Below are 14,641 nucleotides of genomic sequence, written 5' to 3'. Positions count from 1 at the left end.
AATGCCTATATTTGCAAGATAATGGCTATGTAAATATTAGAAAGTTGTACTGAAACTCTGTGAAGGAAAGAAGAGCAGGGGGAGAATCCTTCCTGCTACTGAGGAGCCATCTATTGGATAAAACCCATAACTGAACCAAGCATCCATGAAACTGTGGAGGATAACACAATTTGTTATTGGTCACCAAGTAGCTGAAAATAATGCTTTCCTTCCCAATGGTGCTTTCACCCACTGGGTTAGACACCTGCACCCATTCATGCATACAAGTGGAGAGTCAGATGTAAAGGTGATTTATGTACTATAGGTAAAAGCCAGTTTAGTATAGATGAAGGTCCAGAATAAGTCCTAATGTAGGATGGAGGTGTGACCATGAACAGATAAGCCAGCAGTTGGATTGCCCACCAGTAGTAGAGAGCAGTTGCTCAGAAAAGTAACAGAAAATACAAGCATGTTTTTCATATTGTTAATAAAGAATATTAACTGGGCTTTTATTGTACCAGTGTATGCCATTTATATCAGTCTTACAGCCATAATTAATTTAGTTTAAAAAAATATATATTTTATTTAGTTACCCAGAATCACTTAAGGTCATAGCAAAACCAAATAGTGAGGAGTTCCTTCCCTCAAAATGTATGCTATCCATATGTAATGTGATGCAGAAAGAGAGGGTCTTGAAGCAATCATGGGGAGAAATGAGGGCGCAAAGGATGTGAACAGAAAATTCCTAGGATAGCCCCGAAATGTCTTCTTAACTCTTTAAAGCGAGTGGTGGGGCTTTGCAACCATGTTAAAGAGACCATATGGGGCCTGAAAAACAAAGGATAAAGAAGAAATAATGAGATTCCCGTGCATTTTCTTGCATGTCAGGCAACTGCTAAAAGCAGAACTGATTATTAATCAGGAATTAAATTTAAGCAAATACAATTATAACCTGTGGCAAATAGAAAAGGAACAGAGGGCTGCTTGCAACAGCAGCCTTTGGTCAGCAATTTAAGTCAGCAGAAGGTCAAGCTTCTGGGTGTCAGACATTTAGCCTAAAATACTCCCTTCCTGCATCCTCCCTTCCTCCTGCAAATAGTGGAGGGGGAGGAGTGTCCTATGGTTTACTGAGAAGCCAGATAAGCTTTGGGAGAGGCTGTGTGCATACAGCGTGCAGCAGTGTGGTCAGCTAGCTGCTAGTTTGGAAGTTGGTGCCTGTCCCACACACTGGTGTGCATGGCACGGAGTTGACCAAGCTGTTTTCCCCCAGCACACAATTATTTCTTCTCTCGGTGTATTTGCCTGCATATCCAAGGACCAAAACATGTGCAGGACTGGAGAAGCTCAGCTACCACAGAGACAAATCCAATAGTTATTGTTTGTACTATGATAATGCCGATCAGAGCATTGTTATCCTGCATGTTTTGATAATACAGAATAAAGAGGTTCCAGTCTACTGCCATTTGCTACCAGTTTGTCTTGCTGACCGTGACATTGGTATCAGGAAAGCTGTCTGAGACTCTTGCCATTGTATTTTGGGCTATTTTCTGAGCCTTGCTCAGGTGTGCACGTAATGGTGGGTGCTGTGCTGGTTGTATTGTTGTGCTGTGCTCTGAGCTGAGGCTGCCAACCTGGCGCAGAAGTCGTGCGAAACAGCTGCCACAAAATGCGTGACACTCGTTTGCCATTACACTGAGTTTCATGGAGAAAGTTACTGCTTCTCTTAGACACCCAGCTCATTCTGCTCAGCCTGGTATTGGAAGGAAAATCCCTGGAGTCAGAGACAACAGTCAGTTCATTAGGAGTGTAAATGGAGCAGGCTGCTGGCAATCCCTTGTTTTTACACTGAAGAACTAGTGGAAGGGTTTCCAGCTTTCTAGGCAAGCCATAGGTTTCCCTGTGGGCCCACGTAATTAATGAAACAGTCAAACAGGTGTATTTCTTATTTTCTCTTTCCCATAATTGTAGTGTCTCTTTATCCTAAATAAAGTCAGGCCTCTAACTAGGATCTCTGCAGCTCACATTCAACAGGTTTTAGTTGAGTAGCCTCTTTCTACAAGAGCTATAAAGATCTATGCTAAGCCTGTCTCAACCAGAAAGAGCTCTTTACTCTCTCTCTCTCTCCATTCACTAATAATTAGATGTGAAATTAAAATTTATTTTCATCCCTGGACTGTGTGGGAACATCTCGAGGAGGAGGCTGTTGTCTTTCAAAATGTGAGCCCTCTAGTGCCACTTGCAGCATCCTAAGATGAAGGGAGATGGGTCCCTAATCATATCTTGCTTTTAGGAAATCCCTCCAACTTTATTTTCAGGTTGAAGTAGCCTTGCCTATGCCTCTGTAGATTACTACTGCTCTTAACTTTGCATTTTGGAAGTCAGAAAAGTGCAAATATTTTGAGGAAAAAAAAAAAACCCAGCAGCACTCTTCTCCGTCATCTCATGGATGGAGACACTACCGTGTGAACATAGTTTCCTATTTTTCAGCAGTATGATTTTTCTGTTATCAATCTGCTTTCTTAAATACCTACTGAAGTAATATATACAGAGAGAGATACATATACAAGTATAGGTTGTGGAGCGTAAGACCTTACAGGAGGAACTGAGGGAAATCTTATTGTCTGCAATATCTGCAGTGTCTCCTTGGAGGGGCGGGGGGAATATCTCCAGTGACAAAAATGGTTCAGTGCTGGGGCAGATTGCCTGGAGAGGCTGTGGGAATCTGGAGTTTGGCTGGATTTTTAAGAACGAGTTAGACAAACAGCTGTCAGGAGTGGTTTGGCTGATCCTGCCTCATGGCAATGGGATGGAGTAGATAACTCCCTGAGTTCCTTCCAGGCCTCTTTGTCTCATGGGATGGTGCTTCTACCTTAAACTCTTTGAATCTGTGTAAATCTGTTTTCATCCTAGGTCTTATTCTGAGATCATCATTAGCTTTTCCTCATGGGTTTTTATAAGATTTGATGCATGTTGTACCAATTGTACAGATGGAGAAGCTGCACCAGTTACAACTGTATTTTAAGGGCGAAAAAAGAGAGTGTGGCTTTAAGCATCCCAGCTTCTGGGGAGGTCAGTGCTTTAACCAGTAATTCATATTGGCCACTCTGTGGACTTAGTAGTAAACTCAGCCAATAATATCCATGTCATACTTGAATTTACATCTACTCCTTTTTTTTTATTATTTTTTAAAAGAACATTGGTTACATATAGAAGATATGTTTTCTTATCGTGTTTAATAATGCTTATGTGCTCTTATCAATATGCTGATTTACCTGCCCCTTCTGGGCCTGCTCAGCTTTTAATGTAGCGTTTTCACAACGTTATTGTAGGGATAGAGCAAAAGCATTGCTGTAGCTTCTGACATCAAGTGCAGTGTCTTTAAATATTCACAGTGCCCCCTCATTGCTGTGAATTACTACCAAAACTCATATAGGTGTTTCATGATGATGATATATGAAAATATATGAAAAAGTCCAAAGTTATAACAAAATCTCCCTAATCTGAGGTTTTACTACAGATGTTAAGATCAGGCCAGGCTGGCAAAAGGCTGCTTCACTTTCCAAGTGAGCACACAGTGAATTTTTTTTCTTTAAATTTACTCAGGTTTTTAATGCAAGTTATATTGCTTTATTAAGATATGCCTGCCCTCAGATATTCAGCCCATTTACAATAAAAGCATTACAGTGATTTCACCAGCTGATGTTAACAAATACAAACAAAAGAGTTTTTTTCTGCCAGACTGAAAATCTCACAGCCATTCTTGAACAACGGCCATACCGTGCAGTTCAACAGACTTCAGGTCCTTCCAGAGCTGAGCATCGCCTGTGACAGCACCATGCCCTCAGCCTTCCAATTTGAGGGGTGTCATATGTGCCCTCCCAGTTTATTCCAACTCTGAGTTCAAGCACAAGGCAGAAGCATGATCTCTCTGAAATGTTTTGAGACTGGATGTATTTGCAGAGAGGCTGGCCTTTATTTTGTCATTTCACTGAGAAACTAAATGAAACCTACAAGTTTAAAGGAGATATTGATACTTTCAAAGCAGTTTGGCAAAATGGTAGTTTTAGTGGGACTGCACTTTGTGTTACTTTTTCAAAAGGATCTGTATAGCTGCTGCAGTGCTTTACTGGTAACTTCAGGGTGACACAGGTTTGTCTCACCTGAAAAGATAGTTGCTAAATCAAACGTACAAAAAGTGACCTGGATATAAACTAATATAGCACTGTTTGTACAAGTTTGTAGGTAACTGAAAGAATATTTCAGACAGATTTGAGCTTTATACCATGTAGATAATGCTTCTGAAGCTTAGCTTCTGCTTTTTTGAACTGCCATCAGAGAATTTGAGAAAGACTAGGAGGGTGTGCATAGTCTGTTGTGAGTAGTATTAATAGCATCACATTCATATGACGTTTCCACCACAGGAAGTGCTTTACAGTATAACACCCAATTATGTCTTCTAGTTTGGTTCCTTGCTTCATTTTAAACTTGCTTTTGGTAGTTCTGGGCTATTTTGAATTCAAACTGAAGAACTGAGCTGTAAGAGTTGTGCAAAATTTGAATATAGTTTGCTGAAAATGCAATTGAAATCATATCACGAAGAACAAAAATTCTAACTGATGTTCATTTGGTAGTTTTACTTAAGTAATTATTTACTTCATCTTGAAGAGAAGCGGCATAGCTAAATCTCTTTATCAAAAACAACCAAAGAGTCCCTGGATCCCTAAAGCAGCAGTGAATTTGCCAGTAATTCAGCTGGTACTGTCTTAAATATGAAATCATAGTTCCCTGTTTAAGATGGAAAGAGCTGGAAACATCCTCTGCCCCCACCAGGACCCTTGCCTCTTGTGAGAAAAGTCATCATGCATCACATGTGCAGTACACCTCTCTTCTTCTGACAGCTGAAAAAGTTAAAAGTAGTGATTCGAGGAGGAGTGATAGGTACTGCCAGATTGGCTTTCCCCAGTATGGCACGCATTTATTCTTCCAATGTGTAGCACACAGCTCGTTACAGTTCTGTGCGGAATGATTTCTCTGCATGGCCAGGTGATGTTTAAGGAGACTAATGAGAGAAATGATACGGCCCAGAACACTGATGTCAGGAAATATATTGCAAGGTGTCTATCTTGGGGAAGCTGAAAGCAGGACTTGTCTTATTATATATTTCAAAGGGGATGTCTGTGTCACCACCGAGTTAGACATGCACCCTGTCCCATACTGCAGTCAAATTAGAATTTTTCAAATAGTGGCTTTCCATTCAATTTTCTTTGGTTTAATGATAGGCTCTGTGTTGTATAGGGCAAAACAAGAGTCCATCGCATTGGCTTGCTGTTCTTTTGAAGCAGGAACTTGTTTCTGAGGCCATTGTAACATAACTACGCAAGTGTCAGAGGACAGGATAGAGGCTATTATAGGCTTCTGCTTTTTGTAAAGAAAATCAAACAAATGTCCCTGATGGAAAAGGAAAGCCAGCAGCTCTATGTGATGACCAGAGAATGTTTTTGTGCAGTGATACTGTCAGTACTTGGTCTGTTGTCAGACTGAAAAAAATGCCTTTTTTTCCTGCTGTCAATCTAAGTGGCAAAACCCCCGTGAATTTTCATGAGATACCTTTTCCTCATTTCCAGCACTTAACAATCAAATTATATTTGGTTTTATGCTAGTGTTTGCCTCTATTGCAACTGTTAGGTTTTTTAGTTGGAGTGATTTTTCTATCCTGATGGTGCGGAAGAAAAATATGTTTCATGATGACTGGTTATAACCCTGGAAATCTTTTCTCTCGCTTGGATTGATGATGATTTTTTACGTTGCATTCTATACTGATGCCTAAAGTGAAATAGAATGAACCATAAGGAAGAGAAGCTTTGTTAAAATATGGCTTCTTCCACTGTGTAGAATTATCTTGAAAAAAGCTTACATCTTTCTAATTTTATGCTTCCCCCCAGCTATTTTTCAACTAGTTTTTACAATGAATGTTTTTTGTGTAATCATTTATGAAGCCATTGTTCTTAGCAACCTCTACTCATCTGTGAACAAATTACATGGCACAGATAAAGGTGTCTAGTTGTTTCTCCATAGGGTGACCTTACAAACAGATTCTGTAACGGGACAAGCTTTTAAATTCCTAACCAAGTATATTATGCGAGTAATAAAATGAGCTCCTCAAAATGGCCACAGAGGCATTTCAGAGAACATTCTTGGGAATATTCACTTGTGCTAGCATTCATTAAGTTTGCTTTCAGCAAAAATTCTCATGAATGAAATTTTATTCACTAGTCATTATGATTATTACTTTATTATCATAGCAATAACCAGATGCTTTGTATAAGGCCAGGACCTAATTTTGTCTAAGGCTGGAGAAACGTGTTATAGGGTCTCCAGAGAGTCTGTTGTCTAAATATAAGACCAGACTCAGCTAACAGCTCACAACTAGGGACTACAAACCCTTAGAGGGCAATGGGTTTATTTACAAGAAAATTCACAGCTTGAGAAGGATGAATGCAGAAACATACCAAATGTTTTTCCATTTGAACTGTAGTATGTTACAGTGTCACAACTCCACTGAATATGAACGTAATAATACATTTTCGTGTTATAAAGGTAGTTTTGGTGATGATGAGTAGTCTTGCAGATAAAAAGGAAAATGTCTACAGTTCATTACTGTATTGGACTAGTTTATCCACACACTAATGAACACACTGGAACTGACTCTTTGGGCTTTTTTTTTATTTAAGAAATGACCTAACCCAAATATATGTCTCAGGAAAATCCCTGAAGCATAGGCAATGCCAAAGAGTGAGACTCTCAGTTATGCACTGAGAGAACTCTGTGGGCTCCCAGAATGTCAATAAAGCTCTTCCTGGAAAAGTTAAATGAGATTTTTAGCTATGCATAGCTGAAGTATGCATGAGGTCTTGTTTCCTCCAGTCTAGAGGAACATAAAAGAATGAGGTATCCTATCACTCTGGAGGAGGATGACTGTGGCAAGGCAATTGCAACTTTAGGCTTGCTCTATTAGAAATAAGAGGCCAAGGAAGCATGATCAATTTGAATATGGAAATTGTGCCTAAGTCTATGTGCAAGGAAGTATTTTCAGAGCTGCAGCTCATTCGCTGAGCACAATGCTTATAATGCTGCTTTGTGTGCCTTTACACAAAGGAAAAGCACATACTGTATTCTTTGGAGATGGAGCAATTTGACTGTCCGATTTGTAGAGTCCTTTAGAATGCAGTGACTGGCACTGAATACTATCTGTAGTACTGATTCTCAGGTGCACCAGGGTGCAAGATGCACTGTGGTCGTGGGTACAAGGTGCATAGTGTGAACATGCAAACTGAGAAGATTCTGTGGGGTAGAGGGAAGGAGATATTAAAGAGGCCATGTTCCAATCCCTTGTGTTGCTCAAACCTCAAAATAACCATTTCTCTTCCTGTAGCTTGATCAGAACAGTTTGTTGACAGCAGAGCTAAGCACAGGACAGTAAATATTTCTCCTCTTTTGTTGTCTCACCGCTTTCTTTTCCCATGTCATGTGAAAAAAAATAATCTGATTAAGTCCTTTGACATTTATAATTAATTACTACTCCCTTACTCTCATCTTGTTTGCTTGTGCTTTTCACTGGCTTTTTCCGTTTTCTACTTTATCTCTCAATCATCAGATCCAAGAAATCATCCAAATTATTTCTTTTTTGCAGACAAATGCAGCTTTACAGCAGTTTTTGCTTTTGAAGAAAGACTTGGTCCCTTCTTTTGTCCATCCTACTGCACAGGTTGTCATGTTCTGGCACTGCAGTCACTTCTAAATCTTTGAGTTATCATGTATTCTGTTGGTATTTGAGAAACTGAAAATCAATCACAGCCTTATGGCTCAGGCTACAGCACAATTCTATTATGCCCCCTCCCAAAAGTCAATTCAAACCCTTTGCGTTGTATTTCAAAGCCTAATCAAGCTTGCTGTCCAGAGTGGTTTGGAGTCAGCTCACTCTTGTCCGTAGTTTTGTTTATTAGAGTCTTTCTGTCAGAAACTAGTGTGAAAGAAAGCAGTTTTCATAGCAACAGAATCATTCAGTGGGCATATTGCAAAGACAAGCCACCCAAACAGGTTTTATGGTAGAGGAATGCTTACTGTTGTAATGCATTTTTGCAAATATGTTTAAATTTTTTCTTATTTAAATACTATGTTGGCTCCTGTCTTGTTAAGCTAGTACAGAAATTATTGTAGATGCAACCCTAAACCTATCTTCTGGGTTCGACTGGGATAGAGTTAGTTTCCTCCAGCTTTTCGTATTGGCTTGCCAATGAAAGGGCAGAGAGTGCATGGGAAGCTGAGAGGGGACACAGCCAGGACAGCTGATCAAGGCTGGCCAAGGAGCTATTCAATACCATGTAACATCATGCTTGGTGTATAAACTGGGGGAGCTGGATAAGGGTGGAGGGGAGTCACTGCTTGGGAAGGGCTGGGCATAGTTTTCTGGGTGGTGAGCAATTGCACTGTGCGTTACTTGCTTTGGGTATTATTATTGGCATTATTATTATTATTGTTAATAATAATACTACTAATAATATTGTTGTTGTAATTTTTCTCTTCCTTTGCTGTTCTATTAAACCATCTTTATGCCAACCCAGGAGTTTTACCTTTTTCTTTCCAGTTCTCTTCCCCATCCTACCAGAGGGGAAGGAGTGAATGAACGGCCTCAAGGTACTTAGTTGCCACTGGGGCTAAACCATGACAGCTTAGATGGTGATTTTCATGCTTTGGACCATATGAACAAATGAGGTTGATGCCTCCAAGCAGATGGGCCAACTCCCACAAGCATGAGTTAGGCCACCACCACTTGGCACATGCACATGAGACCATACATTGACTATGTTAATTCCCTTATTTCCAGAGGCGCAGAGATTTTCTTCAGTGGATGCTTGACTCCCGTGACTCGGCTGACTCCCTGGAAGCTGCGTGTTTTGATGTGATTAGTTCATCTGCTGCTTCCAGACAGAGCAAGGCACCTCTTAATAGCAAGGCCCCATCTGAAAAGGTTCAGAAGACATTAACAGAGGATGAGATAGCAGGCCAAGCTTTTTTGTTCCTGATTGCTGGGTATGAGACCACCACTAGCACACTGTCCTTTGCCACGTACTTGCTAGCCACCAATCCAGAGTGCCAGGAGAAGGTGCTTTGGGAGGTCGATGAGTTCTCAGCAAAACATGTGAGTACAAGGGAATGGTGTGGGTCTTCATGAAAGGAACAAGACAGTGTGAATGTCATCGTGTCACAGTGGCACATGTGTGCATATAGTAACATTTTATTATAATTTTCAGCCGAAAAAAATCAAAATTAATCTATATTGTTTAGGATTTTTTGGAAACTGGTAAATAATGTCATGTTACAGCTGCTGAAGAGATGGCTCAGAGACTTTGTGTCATAGTGAAAACTGAACCTTTACAAAATATTTTACATTATTGAAATATACCACCTGTTGACATATTCTAAAACTACATGTTTCTATTTTTTTCCTCTTTTCCGGATATTTTTTTGGAGGTTGGGTCATTTTTTTTACTGATCTTTGTAAGGACATAAACAGATTGTTACAAACCATAAACTGCAGTGTTTTGGTTTAAATGTTCATACTTCATTTTCCTTCTTCAGCAGTAGAATGTATGTGTATGCTTCAAAAAAAAAAATCTCAATATCTAGTTCTCTTATACTATGTTCAGATTGCTTCTCTTTCACTATGTGTATTTACCAAAGGCATTTATGTTTCCTGAATAACTGTTGACAATATTTCGTGTATCTAGCAGATAATGCAGCAGCAATTCTTCCTCCCTAAACTCTTTGCACAAGTTGTTAGATATGAGAATTCAGATCAAGTGTCTTTTTCTTTTCATGAACATTTTTATAGTGGATCATGAGACTAACAGGAATAAAATGACACCAGGCATGGCTGTCTTGCAGGATTTTAGCTGCTGTATTTGCATGCTGAAATCCTTAGCTACACAATTTCAGGAGTTTCATACTACTTATGCATTCCGTGCTCTGTGTTGTATGTCCAGAACAAGAAAAGAGTTGTATAGTTTTCTGCTTTGCTAGTTATAGAAAATTCTGAACTATGCAGAAGTGTGCCCATTCAAAATCTACATTTCCCTCCTTTTAATTGTGCAAAAATAAAAGCTAGGATCTGCATACACAGAAAATGTCATCTTTTGTCTGGCATGAAGTCTTCTGGGTATGGTGGTTCTCCATCTAAGATTGCTTTTGTTCTGAGAGCATCTGGATGACAGCATTGGAAGTTAGGACTGCACTATCTGATTCACAAAGCTCTTTCTCAGTGCATGCTTCATACCCCTGGTCTGAGTTAAATCAGTATGATGAAACCATTGATTTCTTATGTTCTAACTTATAGGGCTTGGGCTATATTCTTAAGTTATTAGCTTTACAGTTCTTAATCTGGAGCGTTTTTCCTTGTTTCATTCAAGTACAGCAGACCTAATTATGCCCTCATGTCCGGCTAGTTGAACTAATTTCCTTAAGGGTTACAAAAATGCGAAGGTGGATCTTGGCTTGGAGTAGGTGCAGTTTACTGGTAAATACTAGAGGCAGACTTGCACACAGAAACCCCTCCTAGGCAACCACAAGGAAAACATGGTTCATCACCTAGCCAGTTCCTGAAACATGACAGCCAAATGAACCAAAGTGAAATTGGTGGGAGCTGTATACAATATGATAGGTAAATTATGTCATTCATATAGGTGGTCTGTAGGTGGGTTTATGAATTAATTAACTTTTCCATGTAAGTGCACTGAAAGTTGACTAGTTGCATTTGCCCTGCAGGTTGTCTTTAACTGACTGATTGCTTGTAGATATTTCATATAGGGAGTCCATATATATGGCTATGCCTATGTTAACAAGTAATGTGCTCCCATTGACACAGATTTGGCATCTCCATAATTGGTAGTGAGGACTGGTGGGTGCACACTGTACACACCTCAGACAAGTTTGCTTTGGGTTAGTTCTATTCCGACCCTATGTACCAAACTCCCCTTAGCATAGGACCGATCTTCTGGTTTAGTTCCAGTAAAAGTGCCCTGGCTGGGCACTTGGAGACTGCAGTGTGACCCAGTGCAAGAGACTTGCATGTGAGTGTGCTCCACATCCAAGCCAGAGCACTAAAGGGACTCTATGTTATATATGGTCTGCCTGAGATGTCACTCGCCATTAGTGGTATTTCAATAATTATCTGATTCAAATGGGTAACGCTTGACTCTTGGTTCTCTAACAGGAATATTTTTCTAATAATTTCACCTTCTGCAATATTAGAAGAGGTTCTGGAGCTGGGGACACGTGGCAGAGAAATTAAAACTTGGTGTGGAGAGATGGCACACAAATTAAATTATTTTCACAGGTCAGCACTGTACATGCGTGAATCCAAATTGGTGGCCTCATCTCAAACTGCGGTATCCCATGTCATACATTAATTGGAAATACCTTTCAAATTACTTCCCCATACTTTACTAGTTTTCAGCTTTAGCTTTAGATGAGGCTTATATGGCTGTGTGGCCAAGGAGAAGAGGGAGAGAAGGATAACAATTCATCTGCTGTCCTTGATACCGGGTTATTCATAGATCTAATCTATGCGGCTCCATCCTTCAAAAGATTTCCTGTTATAAAGAGCTGATGATTTGAGGGGGGACAATGCACTGCTCAAGGAGTCCATTCCTCAATAAGGAAAAGGATGCAGCAGTTCAGTCCCCTGAGTGACTGTAATTAACTACTTTTAGCCTGGAAAATAAAATCTATGTGACCAGTTTGTAAGTTGTGGGAGCAGAAGCTATTTTAAAGCAGGGAATATATAGATGCTACATTCAGTTGTCATGCAAGGGAGAAGAAAGGAGGGGGCATAGCAGCTACAGACTCACAGTTAGTTATGAAGTCAGTTGCTAAGAAATTTGATTATGTTATTGCTTCTGCTCAGCGCATCCACTTTGCTGTTATGAAGGTGCTTTGCAATTTTCAGAAAGGGCTTTAGAAGGCCAGGACATGGAGAACGGTACAGTCAGGTTGTTTTGAAAGATGGTCGAAGACTTCTTTGATTTGCAGATATGCAAGTGTTAAACACTTCAGCCAAATTTATACTCAGGTAATTATAACTACAAAATGCTCTCCACTGCACCTCCTTTCTTTCCTCCAACCATTTCAGTTGCCTCATGCAGCATGTTTTATTGTCCTAATCTGTGGAGTAGAGCTGTGGTCTGATTTTACAGCAGCTGCTGTGTATCATCCCAGAGATGGCTGTAGTTTGGTGGTGGACAGAGTGATTTATGTGTAGATAGATTTAGTTTATACGCTTGTTTACTGAAGTTTATAAAGACACGTGAGAGCCATCTGAGAAAAGGTGCTATAAGTGACAGGCACAGTTCCAGGGTATTTGGCACACCAGTCAAAAATGGAAACCACAGTGACCTTGGATAGCCAGTAAGGAGAGCAAGGTCAGTCCATCTGGGCATACAGCAGTATTTTGGTGGCCACGGGTATTGTACTTGAGGATACGCCTCAGTTTGCTCCAGTTTTCTTCTGTCTTACTTGCACAATGGTTACCTTAACAGAATGGGACAGCATGAAGGGGAAGGAGAAGGCCAAGGTACTGCTGTGTTAAAGATCATTGTGCTAGCTTGGTGCAAGCTGCTGTGATGCAGTGCAGAAATACCAGGTTAGGTGCTGGAAATGGTCTACTCCCAGCGCTGTGCAGGAGTCAGAGAGGCAAGTCTGACTGACTGTGTTGTACTGCTGTGTTGTGTCTGGCCAGTTTGTGTCACAGCTGTCTTGAGAGACACTCTACCACACTACCTGAATATATGGTAGAGATTACACTTCCAGGCAAGTGTCCTCGCAATAGAGTCCTGGAGCAGGTCATGGGTTGTCACCTCCTTTTTAACTCCAGGACTTTCCTATCTGTTTGCTTTAAGGTTTTTTTTAGGTCTTTTCTTAGCTGGTAGCTCAGTGTGAAGGCTGGATGAGATCTCTTTCCGTGGAAGTGGGAAGAGGCGCCTGTCCCATTTCAGTCTGTGAACCAGTCAAAGAGGAGAAACCTCTATTGACAGTTGTTGTAGAGGGCAGGACACACAGGTTATGGCCTTCCTTCACTCTGTCTGAATCTTTGGGATGTAGAGAAAGGTAGTGTACAGATTTTCATTGTCTTTGGAGAAGCAGGGAGACATGGTACTGAGTGAGTGGCTACTGTCACTCACTGCGCACTGCATCTTCCCATTCTTCCTGTGAATTCCTGTGTCTGCTCCAACTCCACCAGGAAAGACAAGTTTGAGCATGATTACTCTAACAGATGGACTGAAATTAAAATCTTAGAGACTCTGACCTGGTCCTCTTCATGGATCCGTTAGGATTGTAGTATATGCCCTGTGAAAGACCGTCCACTGAAAATAAGATGCAGCCTACTTGCTGCAAGTTTGTTGCTGGAATTACATCTTGCTTTGATACTGTGAAGACAATATAAACAAGATGAAAAGAGAATTAAGTATCAACTATTAATGGCAGTGAGCTTACATATGTCTGTGAATATTACTTTCTGCATGGACCACAGATCTTTTCCAGGACAGCAGAGAGGGGTCAGATCTTCAAAGGGCTGTAAACTGGCACAACGTGTTTGGTGTTAGTACAGGTATGATGACACACATCAACTGAGAACCTAAGCTCTAATTTGTATGTGCCAGTAAAAGAGGTGAGGGGGAGGAAAAAAAAAGAAGGTTGCTATTTCAAGACCAGATTATGTTACAGGATTTATGGATAATCATCTCTAAACTGTTAGAGGGTATAGACCTGTGAAAGAGATGATTTTTTCCACATTAGCCAGGTAAGAAGGGATACACCCATGGTTCTCACCCTTTCAATTTCAGTCAACAATGATCCCTGCAAAGACCTCTTAAAGATCAAAGGCTTTTGGGGATAGGACCAGGGAGAACGGGGATAAACTGGAGAAGGGCAGATTTAGACTAGACAATAGGAAGAATTTCTTCACCATGAGAGTGGTGAGGCACAGGTTTCCCAGGGAAGCTGTGGATGCCCCGTCCCTGGAGGTGTTCAAGGCCAGGTTGGATGGGGCCTTGGGCAGCCTGATTTAATAGGACATCCCTGCCCATGGCAGGGGGGTTGGAACTGGATGATCTTTAAGGTCCCTTCCAACCTTAACTATTCTATGATTCTATGATCCCTTCAGAAGGCATGTACTTTATGAACAGTTTTTGCACTTGTGACTAATTATTTTGTTGTAAAACCAAGTTGCTTTATATTTATTTTTGGGCATGTGTGCACTTAACAAAAGATTAGCAAGCCTTTTAGCATACAGTCATTTTGAACAGATGGACACTTGCTGCACTGCACTCTGAGCTGCTCTGTTTTGTCTAAGCCACAGTGCTTCAGGTATGAAAAAATGGTGCATCTTCCATGCTAGAGACTCCCTTAGTATGAGGTCTCTATTTCTTACCTTTCTCCCCATTTTAGCATTTAAATGTCTACCTCCCTCCCTCCTTCTGTCCTTTCTTCTCTCAAGCCTGAGTTATTCACAATTATGAATTACCTTTTATATAATTTTTTTTTTTTTTACTGGACTAAACAGTTTTATACAGGAAGAGTAGAGGCACAAAATCAATTGCAAAAACAT

The 14,641-nt window shown here is 40.5% G+C and overlaps 1 protein-coding gene across 6 annotated transcripts in view; it reads left to right on the top strand.

The window, feature by feature from the left end:
* Positions 1-14,641, top strand: part of TBXAS1 (thromboxane A synthase 1) — a 243,142-nt gene that overhangs the window by 166,826 nt on the left and 61,675 nt on the right. For all 6 annotated transcript variants that reach the window (XM_054086768.1, XM_054086793.1, XM_054086766.1 and 3 more), the window contains one exon: positions 8,864-9,178. In XM_054086768.1, coding sequence (XP_053942743.1) covers positions 8,864-9,178 — 315 coding nt within the window. The remainder of the gene's footprint in view (positions 1-8,863; positions 9,179-14,641) is intronic.

Source organism: Cuculus canorus, chromosome 1 (assembly GCF_017976375.1).
Source record: "Cuculus canorus isolate bCucCan1 chromosome 1, bCucCan1.pri, whole genome shotgun sequence".
Classification (NCBI taxonomy): domain Eukaryota; kingdom Metazoa; phylum Chordata; class Aves; order Cuculiformes; family Cuculidae; genus Cuculus; species Cuculus canorus.
The sequence above is the reverse complement of the archived record's forward strand: the minus strand, read 5'-3'. Positions and strand labels throughout refer to the sequence as shown.